General features: G+C 35.0%; 5 protein-coding genes and 1 non-coding gene across 6 annotated transcripts; 3 read left to right on the forward strand and 3 right to left on the reverse strand.

The window, feature by feature from the left end:
• Positions 1-224: 224 nt before the first annotated feature.
• PPL_00317 (ribosome biogenesis TSR3 family protein) lies at positions 225-1473 on the reverse strand (the record flags this gene model as incomplete). Its single annotated transcript, XM_020571353.1, has 3 exons — positions 225-895; positions 984-1120; positions 1193-1473. 3 exons carry the CDS (start codon positions 1471-1473, stop codon positions 225-227), a joined length of 1089 nt encoding a protein of 362 aa, XP_020438627.1.
• A 205-nt stretch (positions 1474-1678) lies between these two features.
• PPL_00318 (uncharacterized protein) lies at positions 1679-3550 on the reverse strand (the record flags this gene model as incomplete). Its single annotated transcript, XM_020571354.1, has 3 exons — positions 1679-1684; positions 1858-1885; positions 2478-3550. The coding sequence occupies 3 exons, from the start codon at positions 3548-3550 to the stop codon at positions 1679-1681; spliced, it is 1107 nt and encodes a 368-aa protein (XP_020438628.1).
• On the forward strand, positions 1727-1799 carry PPL_00319. The gene has a single exon. It is a non-coding gene; the product is annotated as a tRNA-Lys (tRNA).
• Positions 3551-3720: 170 nt separating the features above from the next.
• PPL_00320 (uncharacterized protein) lies at positions 3721-14455 on the reverse strand (the record flags this gene model as incomplete). The annotated part of the gene is made up of 6 exons (XM_020571355.1): positions 3721-3858; positions 4498-4629; positions 4695-4800; positions 4876-12976; positions 13066-13368; positions 13588-14455. 6 exons carry the CDS (start codon positions 14453-14455, stop codon positions 3721-3723), a joined length of 9648 nt encoding a protein of 3215 aa, XP_020438629.1.
• Positions 14456-15127: 672 nt separating this feature from the next.
• Positions 15128-16561, forward strand: PPL_00321 (uncharacterized protein; the record flags this gene model as incomplete). Its single annotated transcript, XM_020571356.1, has 2 exons — positions 15128-15244; positions 15317-16561. The coding sequence occupies 2 exons, from the start codon at positions 15128-15130 to the stop codon at positions 16559-16561; spliced, it is 1362 nt and encodes a 453-aa protein (XP_020438630.1).
• Positions 16562-17291: 730 nt separating this feature from the next.
• omt11 (O-methyltransferase family 2 protein) lies at positions 17292-18639 on the forward strand (the record flags this gene model as incomplete). Its single annotated transcript, XM_020571357.1, has 4 exons — positions 17292-17908; positions 17976-18316; positions 18382-18520; positions 18612-18639. 4 exons carry the CDS (start codon positions 17292-17294, stop codon positions 18637-18639), a joined length of 1125 nt encoding a protein of 374 aa, XP_020438631.1.
• Positions 18640-18778: the final 139 nt, after the last annotated feature.

Raw genomic sequence — 18778 nt, forward strand, 5'->3', positions numbered from 1 at the left:
ATCAAAAAAAAACACAACTTTTTAAATATATAATTGTACAGTAATCAAATCAAATCCTTTGTTGGATATCGATTTAGAAATAAATAAAATATATAAAATTCAAATTAAATTAATTTAAACATTTATAAATGTTATATTAAAATCATTGCCAATTGATTTAAAATATAAAAATAGATATATCTTAATTTATTATTTTTTTATTACAAATTTGTAAAGATGTTGATTTAACGTCTATGCCTGTTCTTCTTATTGTTTCCAGATGATTTTTCTTGTTCTTTTCTTTGATTTCTTTCTTCTCTCTTTTGTAGTTGTTGTTCTTTCTTTTCTCTATATTTCTTCTTTATCTCTTCTTCATCCTCTTCTTCCTCCTCTTCTTCATCATCTTCATCTTCGTCATCATCGTCTTGATTAGTTTCACCTTTATTTTCTTCTACTTTTCCTTCTTCCTCTTCTTCCTCTTCCTCTTCCTCTTCTTCTTCTTCTTCTTCTTCATCTTCCTCCTCTTCATCCCCGTCATCATCATCATCGTCATCATCATCATCTTCTTCTTCACCATATTCTATATCTTGTTGTACTAATCTATTTGGATTTGAAATTAAACCATCGTCGTCTGTTATGCTCAATGCGTTGATCTTCTCCAACTGCTCCTCTTGACACTTCTTTAGGAATTCATTCTGTACATTGACAACATCAGTACTATCTTTACACAATGAGTATCTTTCAAATAGATCTTTGTTCACAGTGTAGAACGATGGTCCCCATTTGAATCCACTCAATATCTGATGTGCTTCCTTATCGAAACCAGTGATGAACAGACAAGCTGCAACTGCTTCTACACAGGACAACTTGAATGGTTTACCATAATTAACTGGATTCGCAGCAATAAGGAATGGTACTGGAAATAATTAAAAATAAAAAACAAATTAGATAAACACAAACTACTGCATATGTATATTGATTGTTGATAGACGGTTATAACTTACACAATCTATCATGACCACCTCTCATCTTTGCAAATGGAATCGATTCCAATTTAGCCCATGAACAATCGACTACTGATATACCAAGTTGTTCAACTATTTCTCTATCTATTGGTGAAATAGATTGCTTACCATCAGGTCTAGTAGTAAGTAGTAAAGTAAATAAAACTTTAATAACATTGTTCCTCAATCTCATTATTAAACATACATACGTTAGAACAATACCTCTAAATTTATTTCCAAGACTGATTGCTTTGACATAACCGAGTCTCTCTAGTTTTCTACCTGTACACTTCTTGCTGTCACACTGACCGAAATCCCACATTGCCAATTTTATAGGATAGCTTTGTGCAAGAATACGATGTTTCTCTTCACCTTTACTGATGGAAACGTCAACTTCATGTGTTTTGCCATTGTCTTCGAATGATCTTTCTTTATGTTTACTTGTTGTAACTTTCTTTTGCTTATTTGATTGTGATGTTGATTTAACCATTTCTATTCGTAATCAATCTGTGAAACAAACTGAGGAATGTTGTACACAATTTAATAATTAAAAAAAATCAAGAATCGTCGCTCGTTTTTTTTTTTAATTAATTTACATTCATCAATATTAATAAACAGTGCTAACCAACAGTGATTTAAGATAGATGTTAAAAAAAAAACTATTTCCTAGATATTTGAAAATTCAGCAGTTCATTTTAGAACTACAAATTAAAAAATTTAATTTTAGATCTTCATCAACAAGCGCCCGGTTAGCTCAGTCGGTAGAGCGCACGGCTCTTAACCGTGTGGTCGTGGGTTCGAGCCCCACATTGGGCGTTAAGTTTTTAAAAATGTTAACCCTTGATGCGCGCATTGTTCCAAAAAAAAAAAAAACAAATGTCTGGAATTCTTTTTCTAGACGTCTTTTTTTAGAAATTTTGCCACTAAGATTCTAATTTTTCTATATTTATCTTTTGTTGGTACCAAAAATTCTAAAAATTTGATTAAATTGCTAGCCTTTTGAAAGAATCAACTAAAAAAATCTGGTTGAAATTACAGTACTGTAATTTAAAACATTTGAAGTTTGCAAACTCAATGTTTAAAATTTACTTCATTTTCTTTAATTAATTATAATTGGATTATTATATATCCCTTCAACAAAACAAAATCAACTTAAAACAATTAATCCTGTTTTACTAGACATGAAGGTTCAATAACTACAGCAAAAATATGCACAGTTAATTTTTGTTTTTTATTTTTTTATTTTTTTTAAAATGGTAAATGTTTTAATTTTTTTCTAATAATTAATCTTTAACAAAGATCTATCTTAGAATATATTTATTTGTTATAGAAACTAATAAATGTATAACTGTTTGATATTTTGAAACCTCTGTCCTGTTTCTCAGATTTTGGCTGTATAACAGGTATTCAATTTCTTTTTTATCTAATTTTTAATTAATTTATGGTTCAATAAGATTTACAAATTATAATTATTGTAATAAATCTATTATTTACTTGTATCCTATGAACTTTCCATCTGGTTTTTGTACAACAAAGGAATTTGCTGGTTTTAAAAACTTTTCTTCGGTTATCGGAACACCACTTGTTACGCAATATAAGGTCTTGATCGTATCCACTGGAATTGATAGAGTCTCTGCAATAGTTTTCTTATAGTTTTCAATGGTCTGTGGCTTTGGAATCTTGAAAGTTTGATAGAGTTCTGGTTCTCTATTCGTTAAAACTTTGCAGTAGTCGGCAAATTCATCTTCACTAACTTTAATGACTTGTGGTAATTCATATTCAGTGACAATTCCCATCTCTTTGAGGAGTGCAACAGTTGAAGGGTCATGTGAAGCCAAATCCAACATCAATCTCTTCTTTGCAATTTCCAATAGTGTCTTACTAGTTCCTTTGGCACCAGATTTGTTCGAATAGAGTGTCTTTGATCCAGTTCCCTTCAATTGATCCCACTTGGAAACTTGATACGTTTCAAATTCACCAGTTTCCAAATTCAATCTAATATTCTTGTTGATGATAATCTTTGCATTTAATGATATTGTTTCGATATGTTTTCTACCTGAACCACCATTAGTTGATACATCGGTGATCTGTACATCATGCATTTCATATTCAATGATTGGTAGGACGCGATTTGATATCTTTCCAATGACACGAAAGATGACATGTGGAATGATTTCATCACGCATTGCCATGTAATTAAAGTTTGGTGATCGATCACAAGTATATTTGGAACACATCAATTTACCAACACGTTTTCTTTTCTTGATTGACCCAGAAGACACATTGTGTGAAAAGCTCATTACGTCAATCCATGGTGATACAAACTCTTTGAATCTTTTTGAAATGAGTTTTTCCATTGGATCGGGCGTTTCTTGTTGTCTTCCTCTTCCTCCATAGTTGTTGCCATGATCATAGTCATTAATATTGGCTAATTCTTCATCATCCTCTGCTGCTGGTGCAATTAATCTCATCAATGTATCCTTTTGATTTTCAATAGTTGGAATTTGATAGTCTTTAGCATTGACATTTGTATCTATTGGGATCCATAAAACAATTGTTTCTTTCATTTGTGGTTGTTAAATATAAAAATTTTACTAGTAAACCATAATGGCAAACAGATAAGATTAGTTGGACTATCCTCAAAAAAATTTAAACATGAAAACTAATCAGAATTTTTTTAGAAATTTTCTGTATTTTGGTGGATATATCATAAATTGTTCAATTTTTTTTTTTTTTTTTATATTTCATTGACTTGTCGTATTGTTGCAAGACTTCCCTGTGAACCCAGCGTTGGCGATATGAACCACACGGCATTAAATGAAGATGTGTTTTGATATTTATGTTTAACAATACATGTAACACTTGAAGTTACCACCTTTACCAAAGGAAAAAGTTTGAGAAGATCTTCACATTATCAGGTACCAGAAAGAGGTGAATTCAATTTTCGACTCCAAATTAGAAAATAAAAACATAAGTATTTTCTGGATCATCAAGAAAAATGCTCTGTCATATAAGGGTTAGTATCCTGGACTTTGAATCCAGTCATCTGAGTTCGAATCTCAGCAGAGCAACTTAAATATTTTAAAATAGCCCATAATGCGGCCATAATGCGGAATTTTTGTTTAAATTCCTTTTTTACTACCTCCATCTCTCTTTTGTTGATCTGTACTATCTTAGTGGCTGGTACTATCGTGGGAATATTCCATCTTACAGTTTTTTTGAATGATCAGATACAATTTATTGTATTTTTAAAAATAACTGATGACAACCCAATTTTATATCTTTAAGAAGTGTCATCAGAAAACTGAAAAAAAAAAAACAAAATAGTAAACTAGTTGTACTATACTAAATCTATACTGTTATCTTTATTATATTTATAAACTTTCAAACTGTAGTGTTGTATTTTGTTCATTACCAATTGATAAGTAATTGATTCCACAACAAATGATTATTATTTCTTTGGAGTCATGCCCTGACTTGATTTAAAGTATCCGATACCTAAAGATGAACTGACAGTTTGTGCTACAATATCTTCAAATCCTGATTCTTTTGCAAGATCATAGCGTAGATGCTTATCATTTAAAAAGTTGTTTAAAAGATACTTAACATGTTGAACTTTAACTTGTTTGGTTGTATCACCCTTAAACTATAGTTATGTTTAATATATATTAATAAAAGTTTAAACCTATTCATATTTATAAGGTTACATACTCTTTTAATCAAGTCATGGAATAGATTTTGTGGAACGGAAAAGTTGGCAATATAATCTTGAAGGTATGTGAAATTTCCAAGACAAAGAACCTGTTGGAATAATACACTATAGTTGATAATTTAATTAGTCAGTTAGTTGGTTACTAGATATATCTGTAAAATTTAAAAATTGATCTATTACTTTATCCAGTCGGAATAAATATTCAGATTATAAGCATTTGCAATGATGAGTGACTCTCTAAATGTTTGACGAGATATCATTGTTTGTCTTGCTTCCGATTGCTTTAGATTGATGAGTTTGATATCGGGTAGTTTAATTTGTAGAGCAACGAGTGTACCCATAGCCACACAATACTGAGAGGTGCGATTCGATCTCTCCTTTGCATAGTTGTCGGCGGCATTCAAGAATGACTCCATCACTATCAGTAGATCCTTGATGTAATTTCCAGGTTGTTTTGGATCTTTGACAATGGATTCCAACTTTTGTTTGGCACGGTGTTCGTGCAGTGCTGCGATTTCACGATACATATTGAAACGATAGAACAACATCTCAAGTTTATCTTGATAGAGTGGCTGTTTCTTCAAGAGGTAGCTGTGAAGTGCAAGTTTCAAACCGTTGTGATCTTCGTGTTGATGAATCTTCTTTCGAAGCAGCAGTTCAAAGCTATCGTGTTGTAAGAGAATATCGAGAATTCCTTGTAGTTCATTGTAGCATTGCATTCCAGTGATGAGACGAACAAGCAGTTTGAATTGTCCGGCATCTGCATAATAGTTGATACGTGACTTTACAATGTTTTGAACGAGGATGCTTCCGTCGACACTACAAGCTACAACAAAACAAAAGTGTGCACGAACAAATAGCTCTACCTCTGCTTCCATTCCCGATGGCGACAATGAGTTTGCTTTGGCAAACACTGGTGAACTAGTGACGGCTGCCTTGTCGAAATCAATTCCGGTTGCTTCCAACAGTCTCATACCAAAAGTGAATGGATCACGACCAAGTCTAATGTATTCGTTGAATTCCTCCGATGTCCAAGCCGGATCGATTCCCGCTGAAGAGGAGCTTCCTCCACTGTCGTGCAGCGAACTGCCACTGCTGTTTGGATAGGATTTCTGAGGTGTCGAAGGAGCACTACGATTACCATTGTAGTAGTCACCAGAGATATTGGAATTCGAAATAGATTTCGATAGTGATGATTTCACAGGGAATTGAACTTTGACAGCCTTTGCAAAGGTATCGGCAAGTTGGATGTTGATCTTGGCAAGATCGAGATGATTGGTCGAAAGGTATGATTTGATCAAACGGAAACACTCTTTGCCTTGAAGTAGGAGAAGGTTGACTATGTCATAGTGATTTTCCAACTGTAGGTCAGAGTAGTTCATCGATAGTTTCTGACTGACGTTGTACTTGGTGAGAATGGACTTGGCTGCCTCTTTGGCAAGGTGACAACACGACGATAGCGCTTCGAGAGCCAACGAAATTGGATTGTTATTGGTTCCATTGGATGTCAACGAAGAGCCAATCAACGATGTACTGCTGTTCATCTGTTGTTGTTCATTTTGTTGCTTGATCCATTTCAATCCGTGATAGCTGTTTTCAAGCATAGACAAGATTGTCGGTGAGAATGAATGTGGACTTGGACTAATGGTTTTGTTGGCAACGGAAATCATTGTCAAGACAATCTCATAGTCTAAACTCTTGAATGAGAATTGCTTTGAGATTTGTTCGGCTTGTGCATAGTTGCCAGAGTTGAGAAGTTTCGCAATGACATTGTCCAATCCCTTGGGATCGATTGACATTGGATCCAATCTTGGTGTTGGTTTCGACGGTGACAAATAGGCAGAGGGTGTAGACATTGTCATTGGAGTCATCGATGACATTGGTATTGCACCAACACCAAATCCACTGCCACCACTCGATGGAGGTGAAGTTGAATAACGATTACTGTTGTTGTTATTATTGGTATTCTGTTGTTTCTTTATGTGTTCACGGAATGGATTGGGATCAAAGTTGTCTGGGGAAGATGAGAGTGAAGTCGATGGCGATTGAAGTGGCGATGTAAAGGAGGAATGAGGCATGTGGGATGGACGATACGGTGAGGTGGAGGGTGACACCGATGTCGATGAGGAATCACGATCGTCTTGTTGTTCGCTCTCCAAAGACAATCCTACAGAGATGAGCAGTATCTGTTTCTTGAGGTCTTCAACCTGCTGTTGTTGTACATTGTTGGATGATGCTCGTTTTTCGAACCAATCTGCAGTGGTCTGAAGAAGGAACACCTTCTCGTTGGAGGGTGCCAACTTTTGTGAGATCTGGTGGAAGAAGTCACCCGCAACTTCAGGACGACATTGGTGAATGACGAAATAGTGTTGACACTTCTTCCAGAGGTTGATACGCTCTTGCTCCAACTCCCAAAGGCATCCATGCTTGTAGTGAGCAACGAGTGACTCGACTTCGGCGAGAGTAATGATGTCCTTATCGAGGTGATTTTCATTGGAGTAGGTACGCGCCTCGGCAAACAGATTCTTTTCCAAGAGACGATCGATAATAACCTTTGGATCCAAACGGATATTCTTATCTTCGAGCATGGTACGCTTCATCAAGTGAAGAGTGGAGTAGAGTGTTGAGAAGTTATTCGATAGGTTGGAACGATGCAAGATTCCCAAGAAGTGTTCTCTCTCGTAGGAACTGTAGAGATCCAATAGACCTTCACATACGTCAATAGCCAATCGTTTGATTGTTGATAATTGGTCTTGTTGAAGACGACCTAGTTCCTCAATGAAAAGAGCCAAGCTGTTTTCAGAGTCTTCGAAACGATATTGATGGAACTGACTGATGAATCTGAGGAATGTCATCAACGGACTTTGAGGCATGAATATCTTTAGACCTTGAAGAAGAATGAATGTCTTTCTGTTTTGAACGATATAGTGAATCGATAGATGTAGATCGTCCAGTGTCCATTTAGTTTGTAGTGGAATTTGGTCAGTGTCAGAGTCATCGTCTTCGTCAACCTGTTGTTGGAGTTGTTGCTGTTGTTGTTTGGTTTGAGAAACATTGGATAAATGAGTAGCCAACGATGGAATAGAAACAGATAGCCATGTAACTAAACAAACGGTTGTATTGATCGATGCAAATGATGATTGTTTGTTTTGTTCAGCTGCAGCAATACACGCCAAAACAGCGAGCAATGCTCTTTCGTGTGTGACTGCATAGTAGAGTAAATAGTTTGCTGGATCGGTTGTACGGTATGATGATAGTAGATAGTCCATGATATCATGTGACATCTTTGTTGGTTCTATCGGGTTGAATTCAATCGAGAGTGACAACAACTCAGAGTCGGTAGTGGGTGGTGGAGTGTCATGGATGCGCAGACGTTGAGTGGATATCTGCTCGAGAACAAGAGTAAGATGATTGCGAATTCCTTGGTTGGAGAACATCTTGATGATTTTCGCTATTTGTGACATTGGGAATTGGTGTTGTTGTGATTCGTAGAGGAATGCCAACCAGTTGTCTTGTCGCGCCAGATACTCTAGACGACGAGTAACCAGAGATACCGAGTGAACCTGACAGAATCGTGAGAGAATAGCCCAGTTTGAGCTGGATTCACTTAGTTGTTCATCAAGTGGTAAGGTAGCTTCGAAAGCACTGATAATCTTAGAGATGGGTGTGCCGGCTGCCACTTGTCTGTGTGACACTTCACTTTGTTTCAGCGGGAGAGTCGAAGGAGCTGGATATATCGAGTGGAAAACATTGATTAAATCGATAAGATCGAATGGATTCGCTTCGAATTCCTCTTTGTTTGATTGTTGGTGTTCTATGATGCGTTTGGCAACCAAATAGTCGACTTTGACCATGGTCGCCAGGAATTTCAAATTCATCAACTCCAACAAGGTTATCGCTGAACAAACAGAGGTTTCATCACTAACCCTGTTCAAAACGAATGAACGAATCAACCAACCAATGAGACTGATATGTTCGTTTGACAGTTGATCAAAAGATTGTTTGGTGTTGCGACGGTGTCTATCAACAAGGAACTGATAGGCAAGCATCGGTCTACCTTTTTCAAGATAGTAAAACACATCGATTCTATCGATGTATGCCTCTTTGAATTGTTGAGTTGCAATGTCGGCAACACGCACCGAGAGTGGGTCGGCTCCAACCGCGCCAAACAACGAGGAGAGCGAGAATGTTGAGTTGGCTTCAATGATCTCAGAGAGAGTGATGTCCGACTTGGAACTTATGATATCTCTTGGTTTGGACATCGATCGTTTGTTTGGTTTGAAGCTGGATTGTTGCTTGTGGAGGATGGTGGAGAGTGTTGAGTGCAAAGTTGGGTTGGCTTTGAACGCTTGGAGCAGTGGGGTGGTATCCAACTTGGTGCCGTGGTCAGTCACCTCGGTGAGCAGCGAAGCAATAGAGGTAGGAGCATAGATCATTGCCGACAATGCAAGCAGTGGTCTGTTGGCAGAGATCGCACTGTTCAAAGTCGAGAGGAAACCATCGATTCCGCTTGATTCCAATGGTGGATTCGAGTGGAGAGTCATTGCCATGTTGACAATGTTTGCACGAAGCAAATCTGCAGGCGAACGCGTACGAAGCAAGAAGAGTAGCTGTGACTCTGAGCTAAGTGAATCTAGTTGGTCAACTCCGATATGTTGAGCACGTACACTCACACAATTGGCAAGTTGATATGATTGGATGTAACTTGACAACAACATCATGTTTTTGTTTTCAATACAAAAGTTGATAAAGAATCTGTGGAATGGAGAGGTTTCTCCAATGGGAAGGATCATGCTCAGTGGATAGGAATGTGGTTGGACAACACCATTGTTAATCACTGGGAACAGTTGGAATGTATTGGATAGACGTTTGAGTAGAATTATTTCCTTGGTGGAACGACGGTATCTACTGTCGATATAGAACAACGGTGCAGTCTCCAAATCCAACAAGAATATTCTATGTCTTGCCAGTTGATTCAAAAAGATATCTTTTATGAATGGCAGAGCGATTGACATTGCTTGGTAGATGGATTTATGTAATTCTAAAACCAAAGGTTCAGGTTGAGGTTGTTGGTATTGTTGAGCGTTGGATGATGCCGGTGAAAAGTCGGTCAATACCAACGATCTAAAGTATTGAATCTCAGTGGTTGTCAACTCATTATCAACCCATGTAATAACATCTTGTGAACGAGAGTGAGAAACGGCAAAGAAGAGACGAGCGATACGATCACGCTTCTCCATCTCAAAGTTTCTATCGATCAAGATACGCTCTTTGGTGAGCGACGACCATTTCGATGCCCAGTTGAGAGTGAAATGACTGTAACCTATGTCGTTGTTATCGACCGATTGGAAAGGAGTATCATTCTTGATTGGCGGATACAGAGTGATTCTTCTTCCAGTGTCTTGTCTGAGTTGTGCCTGTAGGAAATTATTGTTTGGCATCTGTTGGTAGATGTTTCCACTGCTGCCACCAATGTTGTGAGTGACAATGTGGAATCCATAGTTGTTCTCAGTGTCGGGCAGGATGTCGTCCACTTCTTGACAGAGTGGTTTGAGATCATCGTCGATTGTTTGGCTCTCAAAGGAAGCGTGTCTTGGCAGACCGATGGTTGGCGACTGTGACTGTTGCAACAAGGGTGGTGGACGCGACTCGTGGAATGGACGGTATCTAAAAGAAAGACGTGAGAACTCGCGGTAGTAACTTGGATTGGGATAGAGTGTCTCGATTTGCTTGGCAAACGACATTAGTGCGAGGAATTCAGTGGAGAAGATCGACCTGTCGGTTGCCAGTGGATGGTTGGCAAGCGCATCCAGTAGCAGCGATCGAATGGAACGACGCGAAGTCGATAAGGCAATCTGGCGAAGATGCGGAACAATAGGCTGTCCCATGTGCGCAAGATATTCGAGTGCTGGTTCGAGCTGAGCTTGGCTTATCGCTTGGAACACAAGACACGCTGCAATCTGTTGGAAGTGAGCCAGTGTGAATGTTCCGCTCGATGGAATGATCTTTGGAAGTTGGCTGTCTTGCGAGCGAGTCATTGGATTGCTCGAGGTGGCGACAACACTTCCACCGCCGTCCATCTCTAGGAACTGTGAGCTCGAGAGTAGCAGACCATTGCGTTCACGTTTCCAATTGATAAAAGCTATGGCCGAGGAAACAGTGTTGTTAGAAAGCGACTCTTTAACAAGCTCCAACTCTTCCATACGCTCCCAACGCTCACACAATCCACCGAACCACGGTCCCATATCAATCTCATCGGATGACAACAACACGGCCGATCCGCTATTCATCTGATGGTGTTGCATTTGCACCGATGATCCTGGAATACTCATTGGATTGCGATTGGCATAGCTAACATTGGATTTCGCTTTGGAAGAAGGTTGCTGTTGTTTCTGGAACATTCTAAATGCTTCGAGAATAGTAGTGAAATTCAAAAGATCTTGAATTGGCGAGCTTATATCGTGCGAAGTGGAATTGGAGTCACAAACGCCAGATGGTGAGACACTGCTACTATTGTTGTTGCTGTTGTTGTTGTTGTTGTCTGTTCTGGACGGCGATAGAATTACATTGAGTGAAGACAGCGTCAAGTTTGATTGGTTGAGTGGAGTGGTAAGTGTTTCCGTCCAGTTGAAATTGATACAGTTGTCACCGAGATGCGGGATGGCTGCGTGAACCAGTGAAGCACGATCCTTTATAATCAAACCAATAAAGTTCATTCCAATGTGTAGTAGCTCTGAGGTGAACGATTCATTGTGAACGTTGGCATTCGAAGCATTGGCAGTGTACTCCAAGATCGTGTTGACGAGCAGACGACTACCGATCAACTGTTGATCCAAATCCAGTGATTTCAAAGCCGGCTCAACGACGTCCAACTGGCGATACTTGAGACCGAGTTGCAGCGCGTGAATCTTTAGGTCACGTTTGTTCCAATTGTTGATCTCACACAGGTGATTGGCACTGGCACTTCCCTCAAACATAATCATGTTGTTTAGAATCTGCTGTTGATTCTGGTCGATCAGGACAACGTGCAGACCAACACTACTGATGTAAAAGAACGACTGGTCCGCTAGCATTACAACTTGTAATCGCTCAGAGTAGGCGTGGAACGACTGCTTTGTGAATGGATCGGATCTACTCACAAAGTGAAGCTCACAGCTAAACGAACCAGTGACACTGTCATGGTAGTTTCTTTGATATACAATTACAAGAGGAGTTATCCATACACTCGAATCAACCAACTCCAATCCACCGTTATTCACTGACAAACTATTACTATTCTTTAAGTTTAGATTATAACAATTGATATCATCTGGTTGTTGATCTTTTGCATTATTACTAACTAACTGAGTTTCTGATAATAAATTAACTTCTGAATGATTTTGTTGATTATGATGATGATCATTGTTATTAAATGATGATATATCTTGATTTGAAATCGATCTACTTAATAACGATGCATTATTAAATGAACTCTCTCTTGATATTTGTCTTTTAGATTGTTGTTGTTGTTGTTGCTGTTGATAACTAGTACTACTGCTATTATTACTATCATTGTTATTATTGTTGTTTAGGTTATTGATGTTACTTATTTTATAACCGTTGGAAGGGTAGTTAATTGGATGATTAGGTAACCACCCAACCATGTTATCATACTCTTTGATGGAATCAAGTGGCATACACTTGCTATCTTCACTCTCGTACCAATGCAACAGGAACAAGTCGTCTTCGAGACAGTCGTCATACTCGTCGGAATCCAAGTCCGATTCAGCACCATCGTTCTCAGTGTGCTCCGTATCGGTATCGTGTTGACTATGATCACCTTTAAGTGACATCGAAGAGAGATCGTTGATACTGTTATGATTACTTCCACCACCACCACCACCACCAGTAGCATTCATATCAGTGGTATTGTATTTACTGAAACTACCATGACTTCCATGACTACTACCACCAAACTTTGTACTACCACTACTACCATTCAAATCGATATGATTGGCATTCGATGTAGATGACGATAGAGCAGTTGCGGCGGTGTTACTAGTTGTCTGGTCGGCAAACAACAGATCGGTGGCGGTACTACCACTACTATCTCTATTGAATTGACTGTCGAAGCAAACCAACTCGTTCGTGTGATAGGCAGGTTGTTCGACACTCTGGAAGTAGTGATCCAAGTTGATCAAATAGATACGTTCCTTCTCATCGAGAACCGACAGTAACTCTTTATCCGATGACACAGAGATATCTTTTATCATAGCAATAGATTTATCTTTTACGAAATTATCTAAACCAATAATAATAATAATAATAACAACATTTTTAGTTAGTTTACATAACAACATCATTATCAATTGATTAGTTATATAACATTACCATTATTATTATTATTATAGTTATTATTGTTATCATTTAAATTGTATTTCTTTAAATAGTTTATGATATCTAATGAACCACGTTGTTTACCGTTCAAACTCCATATATCTAAACGTTGAGAATACAATGAATTCCTATTGAATACGAATAACCATTTATCAACTATTTTGAATATTTGTCTATTATTATTGTCATTTCTATCTTCTTTTCCTTCTGTTTCTTCTTCTTCTTCTTCCTCCTCTTCCTCTTCTTCTTCTTCTTCATCATCAGAATCTACAGTTGACTTTAAACTAAAGTATCTATCTATATATACAACAAATCTAGAATGATCTACTTGTTTAATTTTTATAATAACAATTCTAATATAATTGATCAGAACTACAAGTTGTCCAACCTTTTCACTTGGAATAATCTGTAAATTAACTTTTTCATTAACTAACATTAAATAACACAACAATAAATAGATAGTTGTTAATAAAGATCATATCATTATGTTATATTAAAGATACTAAATATACATACCATCTGGTTCAACTTGTATTAATGTTAATAATTGGTTATAGGTAATTGTAAATGAATGAAATTGAAATAATGGTTGTTGTTGTTGTTGTAGTTGTTGCTGTTGTTGTGTTGAATGATTATTAAATAACTTTGTAGTACCATGTAAATCATTAGAATCAGTTGATATAATAGTAAGTTGTTTCTTTACTTTATATTTGTTATTATTTGTATTATTACCAGCATTGTTGTTAACATTGATACTACTACTATTGTCTTTAAATATTGATAGAATATGTAGAGATGTCTGTGATGCTGTTGTTGACGATGAGAATGCCAAGATTGCCGGTATATTTTGGAGTGATTCCGATTCACTTGAGTAGAGAGCAATCGTCGAGTACATAGGAACCGGTCTACACCATTGAAGTGTCTCTCCAACCGTTGCCAATTGATTACTAATAATCTGATTAACAACGTCACCCAATAAACTAATCTCTATTACATCTTGTTGTTGTTGTTGTTGTTGTTGTTGTTGTTGATGGTGTTGATCTAAATGATTATGACTATGACTATGACTATGACTATCTAATACAATTGATGATTTAAATAGATCTAAATCATTTGAAGACGAAGTACTTCCTCTTCTATGATTGGTTGACAATGATTGAATACCACTGATATTCAATATTTGTAATTGTTTTTGTTGTTGTTGTTGATTTAACTTTGATATAGATGTTGTTGATGTTGTTGATGTTGTTGGTGAAGTAAGTGTAGCTATGAAAGTACCAACAGAACCATCGGATAACAAAGTCAGTTTCTGATCGATAGGTTTACATCCTGTTGGCCACTTTGAGACTGGTATAGATCTGATTAACAATGGTAATGTCTCCATTGTTATATATATATATATATATATATATATAAAAATATATATGTTCGTTTGATAGAACTATCAAACTTAGATAAGTTGGCTAATTATATAGTTTGAATTGTGTTGTATGTATAGTATGCCTCCTAAAAAAATATATATATATCTATATAAATGTGATATTTTATAAAATAAAAATGATATTTTTTAAAAAAAACAAAAATAAATCTGATCAAAATTGAACCACATAAAAAAAGAGCACACTACAACATGTTCAAAAGAACTTTCTTTTAAATTCATTTTTGAGTCAAAATTTTGACTAATTTGAAATTGTTTTTTAAAAAATATCTGTAACATAATATGAAATATTTTGTCATTCAATTTTTGTTAATACCAACAACTCTGAGCCGAAAAATAAAATCAGAGATTATCATGCGAAAAAGTTCAATAGAAACCACAATTATTATTATTATTTGTTTTTTTTTAGATGATCTACTACAATACCACTTTAGTTATTATAAAAAAAAAAGAATGATATACTACATGATTTATACAAGTAGATTTATTTTGATTCATGATCATTATTGTAATAGTGTGTTTATTAAAAATTTAATAACACAGTTCAGATATTAAATAAATGCATTGCGTGCATTCTTTATGTTATTTATTTCCTCTTCTCTTCATTAAAAAATAATAATGAAATTAAATATTTATATTTTTTTAATTCTATATATTATAAATATTAATAGTATTTTAGAAATAAAAGGTTATCCTCAAAGTAAAGAAAATGTCATTTCTTTAAAGCTTGCAAATGTAATAATTTTTATTTTAATTCTTTATTATATTATTTTTTAATACAGATTTAATTGAATATATCATATCTAGGCAATCAAAATACAAACAATATCATATGGAAGTTATGATGTAAATTCAAAAAAGGATAATCAACAATTCGATGAGTTTATCAAATATCTAAGAGTGACATTTCCATTGATACATAATAAATTGAAGGTGAATATTATCAACAATCACTCTTTATTATATCAATGGGAAGGTAAAAACAAAGATTTACTTCCAATCTTGATAAACAGTCATTATGATGTTGTTCCTGTTGATAAATCAAGCTGGACGGTTGATCCTTTTGGTGGTGTCATAAAAGATGGTTATATATGGGGTCGTGGTGCAATCGATGATAAATCAAGTGTTATAGCATCAATGGAAGCTGTTGAATATCTCTTAAGTCAATCATTGACACTAAAGAGATCAATCTATCTTGCAATAGGACATGATGAAGAGTTACAGGGTGCCCAAGGTCACAAAAAGATAGCAGAATATTTGATGAACAATAAAATCAAAGCAGAAATGATAATTGATGAAGGAAATCCTTTGAGAGAAGCTGGGTATATGGGAGTTAAAAATAAAACATCAGTAATTGGTGTTTATGAAAAAGGTTCTCTGTTCTACACCATTTCAGCTAATGGAACAACCGGTCATTCTTCAATGCCACCTTCATTGAAATCACCAATAGGAATCTTGGCAAAAGCAATCATTAAATTAGAATCTAATCCTGTTCCATATTTCGAAGATAAACAATATCAAAATCCATACTTGGATCTGTTTAGTCCAGAACAGATCTCAACTAATCCTTCACTTTACTATATAAAGAGGACAACAACAACAGTTACAATGTTCAATTCTGGAATCAAACCAAATGTATTACCTGTTTCTGCAACTGCATGGGTCAGTCATAGAGTTGCACCTGGTATCGATATTCCATCTTTAGTCGAAAGAAATATAAAGCTAATTAATGATACAAGAATAACTTTAAAGGTTTTAAGTACTCGTCCACTATCACCCTACTCTTCCCCCAATAGTACTTCTTACAACGCTGTTAAACAAACAATTCTCAGGGTATTTGGAGATAATACTGAAGTGTACTCTGGAGGAATGCTAGCCAACACAGATACCATTCACTATTGGCATATCTCTCCAAATATATTTAGGATAACACCAATCATCGTAAATGATAATGATTATGGTATTCATAAGTCTGATGAGAAATTATCAACAACCAATCTTTTAAATTTTGTAAATTTTTATGAAAATTTAATATTAAATATGAATAAATAAATTAATAAAGATTATTATTTATGTATTCTCAACTCTCAAATTAGAGTATTCAGATTTGTTCAAACTATCAATTGCACTTTATTAAATTATAAATATCAAAATAAAGTTATCTCTATTTATTAATATTGATTGATTTCTATTTATAATTAATTTTTAATTAATTATTTGAACAAATAAAAAAAGACAATTAAATTCACATTGTACCATTATTGATAATATATATAATTAAATTTAAAATCAATCATAATTTATCAATTTTTATAAGATAGAGAATATTGAAAAACAAAAATATAAGTTGTGGATTGTGGTTAGAAAAGAGTGGTCCACCAATAAACAAACACATACTTTTACTAAATATTTTCTAAAAAACAAAGATAAAAATATTATATTTAAATCTTGAATCTCATTAATTGTTGTGGTTGTGATTGTTGTGTTTGTATCTGTTGGATGTTCGGTTGGATCTGTAATTTTATCATACTATTAATAAAAATTAATTAATAATAAGATACTTATTTAATTGACTTGATTTAATAAATTAATTAATTGACCATTACTATTATACTGTTGTCATATGTTGGCTGGTGAATATTACTAATATTGTTTAATAGGTACTAACATTGCTTTGGCGGCTACTCTATTGTCCTTAGACGGACTACACTTTATAAAATTTCATTTCATTTAATAAATAAATAATATCATTTCATAAAATTATATTTTATCTTAAATAAAAATGGAACAAAATTTAATCTTTCAATCTATGGATAGTGATTCCATTATGAATTTAATGAGTAGAGCTGTTCAGCATATGCCAATAAAAAAGTTTTATGGCAATCAGCTAATGGTAAAGTGTATTTATATCTGCGCAAAGTTACGAATCTGTGAAAATCTTGGAAACTCTCTAGAATCAAAGAAATCATGCTATGATATTGCTAAAGAGGTTGGCGCTCATGGAGAGTCCCTCTACCGTATGATGCGTGCAATGACGGTAGAAGGTTTCTTTTCAGAGTGTCTTGGAGAAGGTTTTGAGAAAGGAATCTTCCAACACACCAATCTTTCAATCCAATTGTTGAATGAAGTCACTCGTGATGAGGCTCTTGTTCATTGTGGTACAGCTTTCTTTTTGTCTTGGGAATCACTCTATGAGACAGTAATGACTGGAAAGACCTCTGGATTCAAAAGCCTTGACTCCTCATCTTTGTGGGACTTCCTCAAGAAGAATCCAGAAGCAGACATTGAATTTACCAAGGGTATGGCTTCAATGTCAACTCCATATCACCAAAATTTAGTTAAAATGGTTGACTTTAGTAGATTCGAAATTGTTTGTGATGTTGGTGGATCTCATGGATTGTATGTTGAATAAAAAAATTTATAAATGGTACTATAATTTTTAATTAATAACATATGAATTATATAGATTGCTTAATGAAATTTTAAAGAATTATCCAACTATTAAACAAGGTTTGAACTTTGACCAACCTATTGTATTTGAAAACCTAAACAAATTAGGAAAAAGGGATCTTGATCCAAGATTCTCAGATGTAGGAGGAAACTTTTTCGAATCTGTTCCTCAAGCTGATTGTTATGTATTCAAGTTAGTATTACATAACTGGAATGATGATCAATGCGTTCAAATATTGGACAATGTCTCAAAAGCTATGAGAGAAAATGGAAAAGTTTATCTAGCGGAACATATCATGGAAGACTCTGTCGGTGACTTTACTATAAAGAAAAAATATATTGCTTGGACTGATTTGCGTAAGAAATATTTAATTTTTAATTATAAAATTATTAACACCTAGAATTTTATTTTACTTTTAAAGATATTATGAACCTGCTGAATGGAAAAGTTCGTAGTAAGTCCGAATGGGATAAATTAATTTCAAGAACCGATTTCAAGATTGATCAAATAGTGGAATCAGATCAAGAATTAACCCAAAACTATATAATCCTTTCCAAAAAGTAAATATTTAATCAACAAACGGAATATATCAAAAGTAGAAAATTTAGAGACAAAGGAAAAGAGGAAAAAATGTTTTCTATTTCAACAAAGAGTAATTCATGTAACTCTCTTAAAATAAACAATTTACAAAGTATTTGGAGCTGATACTGCTGTTTACCCTGGAGGAATGCTAGTCAAAACAGATACCTGAGACTATTGGGATATCTCACCAAATATATTTAGGATGGCACCGATTGTAGTATAGTATTCATCAGTTG

This window comes from Heterostelium album, assembly GCF_000004825.1.
Source record: "Heterostelium album PN500 unplaced genomic scaffold PPL_scaffold1, whole genome shotgun sequence".
Taxonomy (NCBI): domain Eukaryota; phylum Evosea; class Eumycetozoa; order Acytosteliales; family Acytosteliaceae; genus Heterostelium; species Heterostelium album.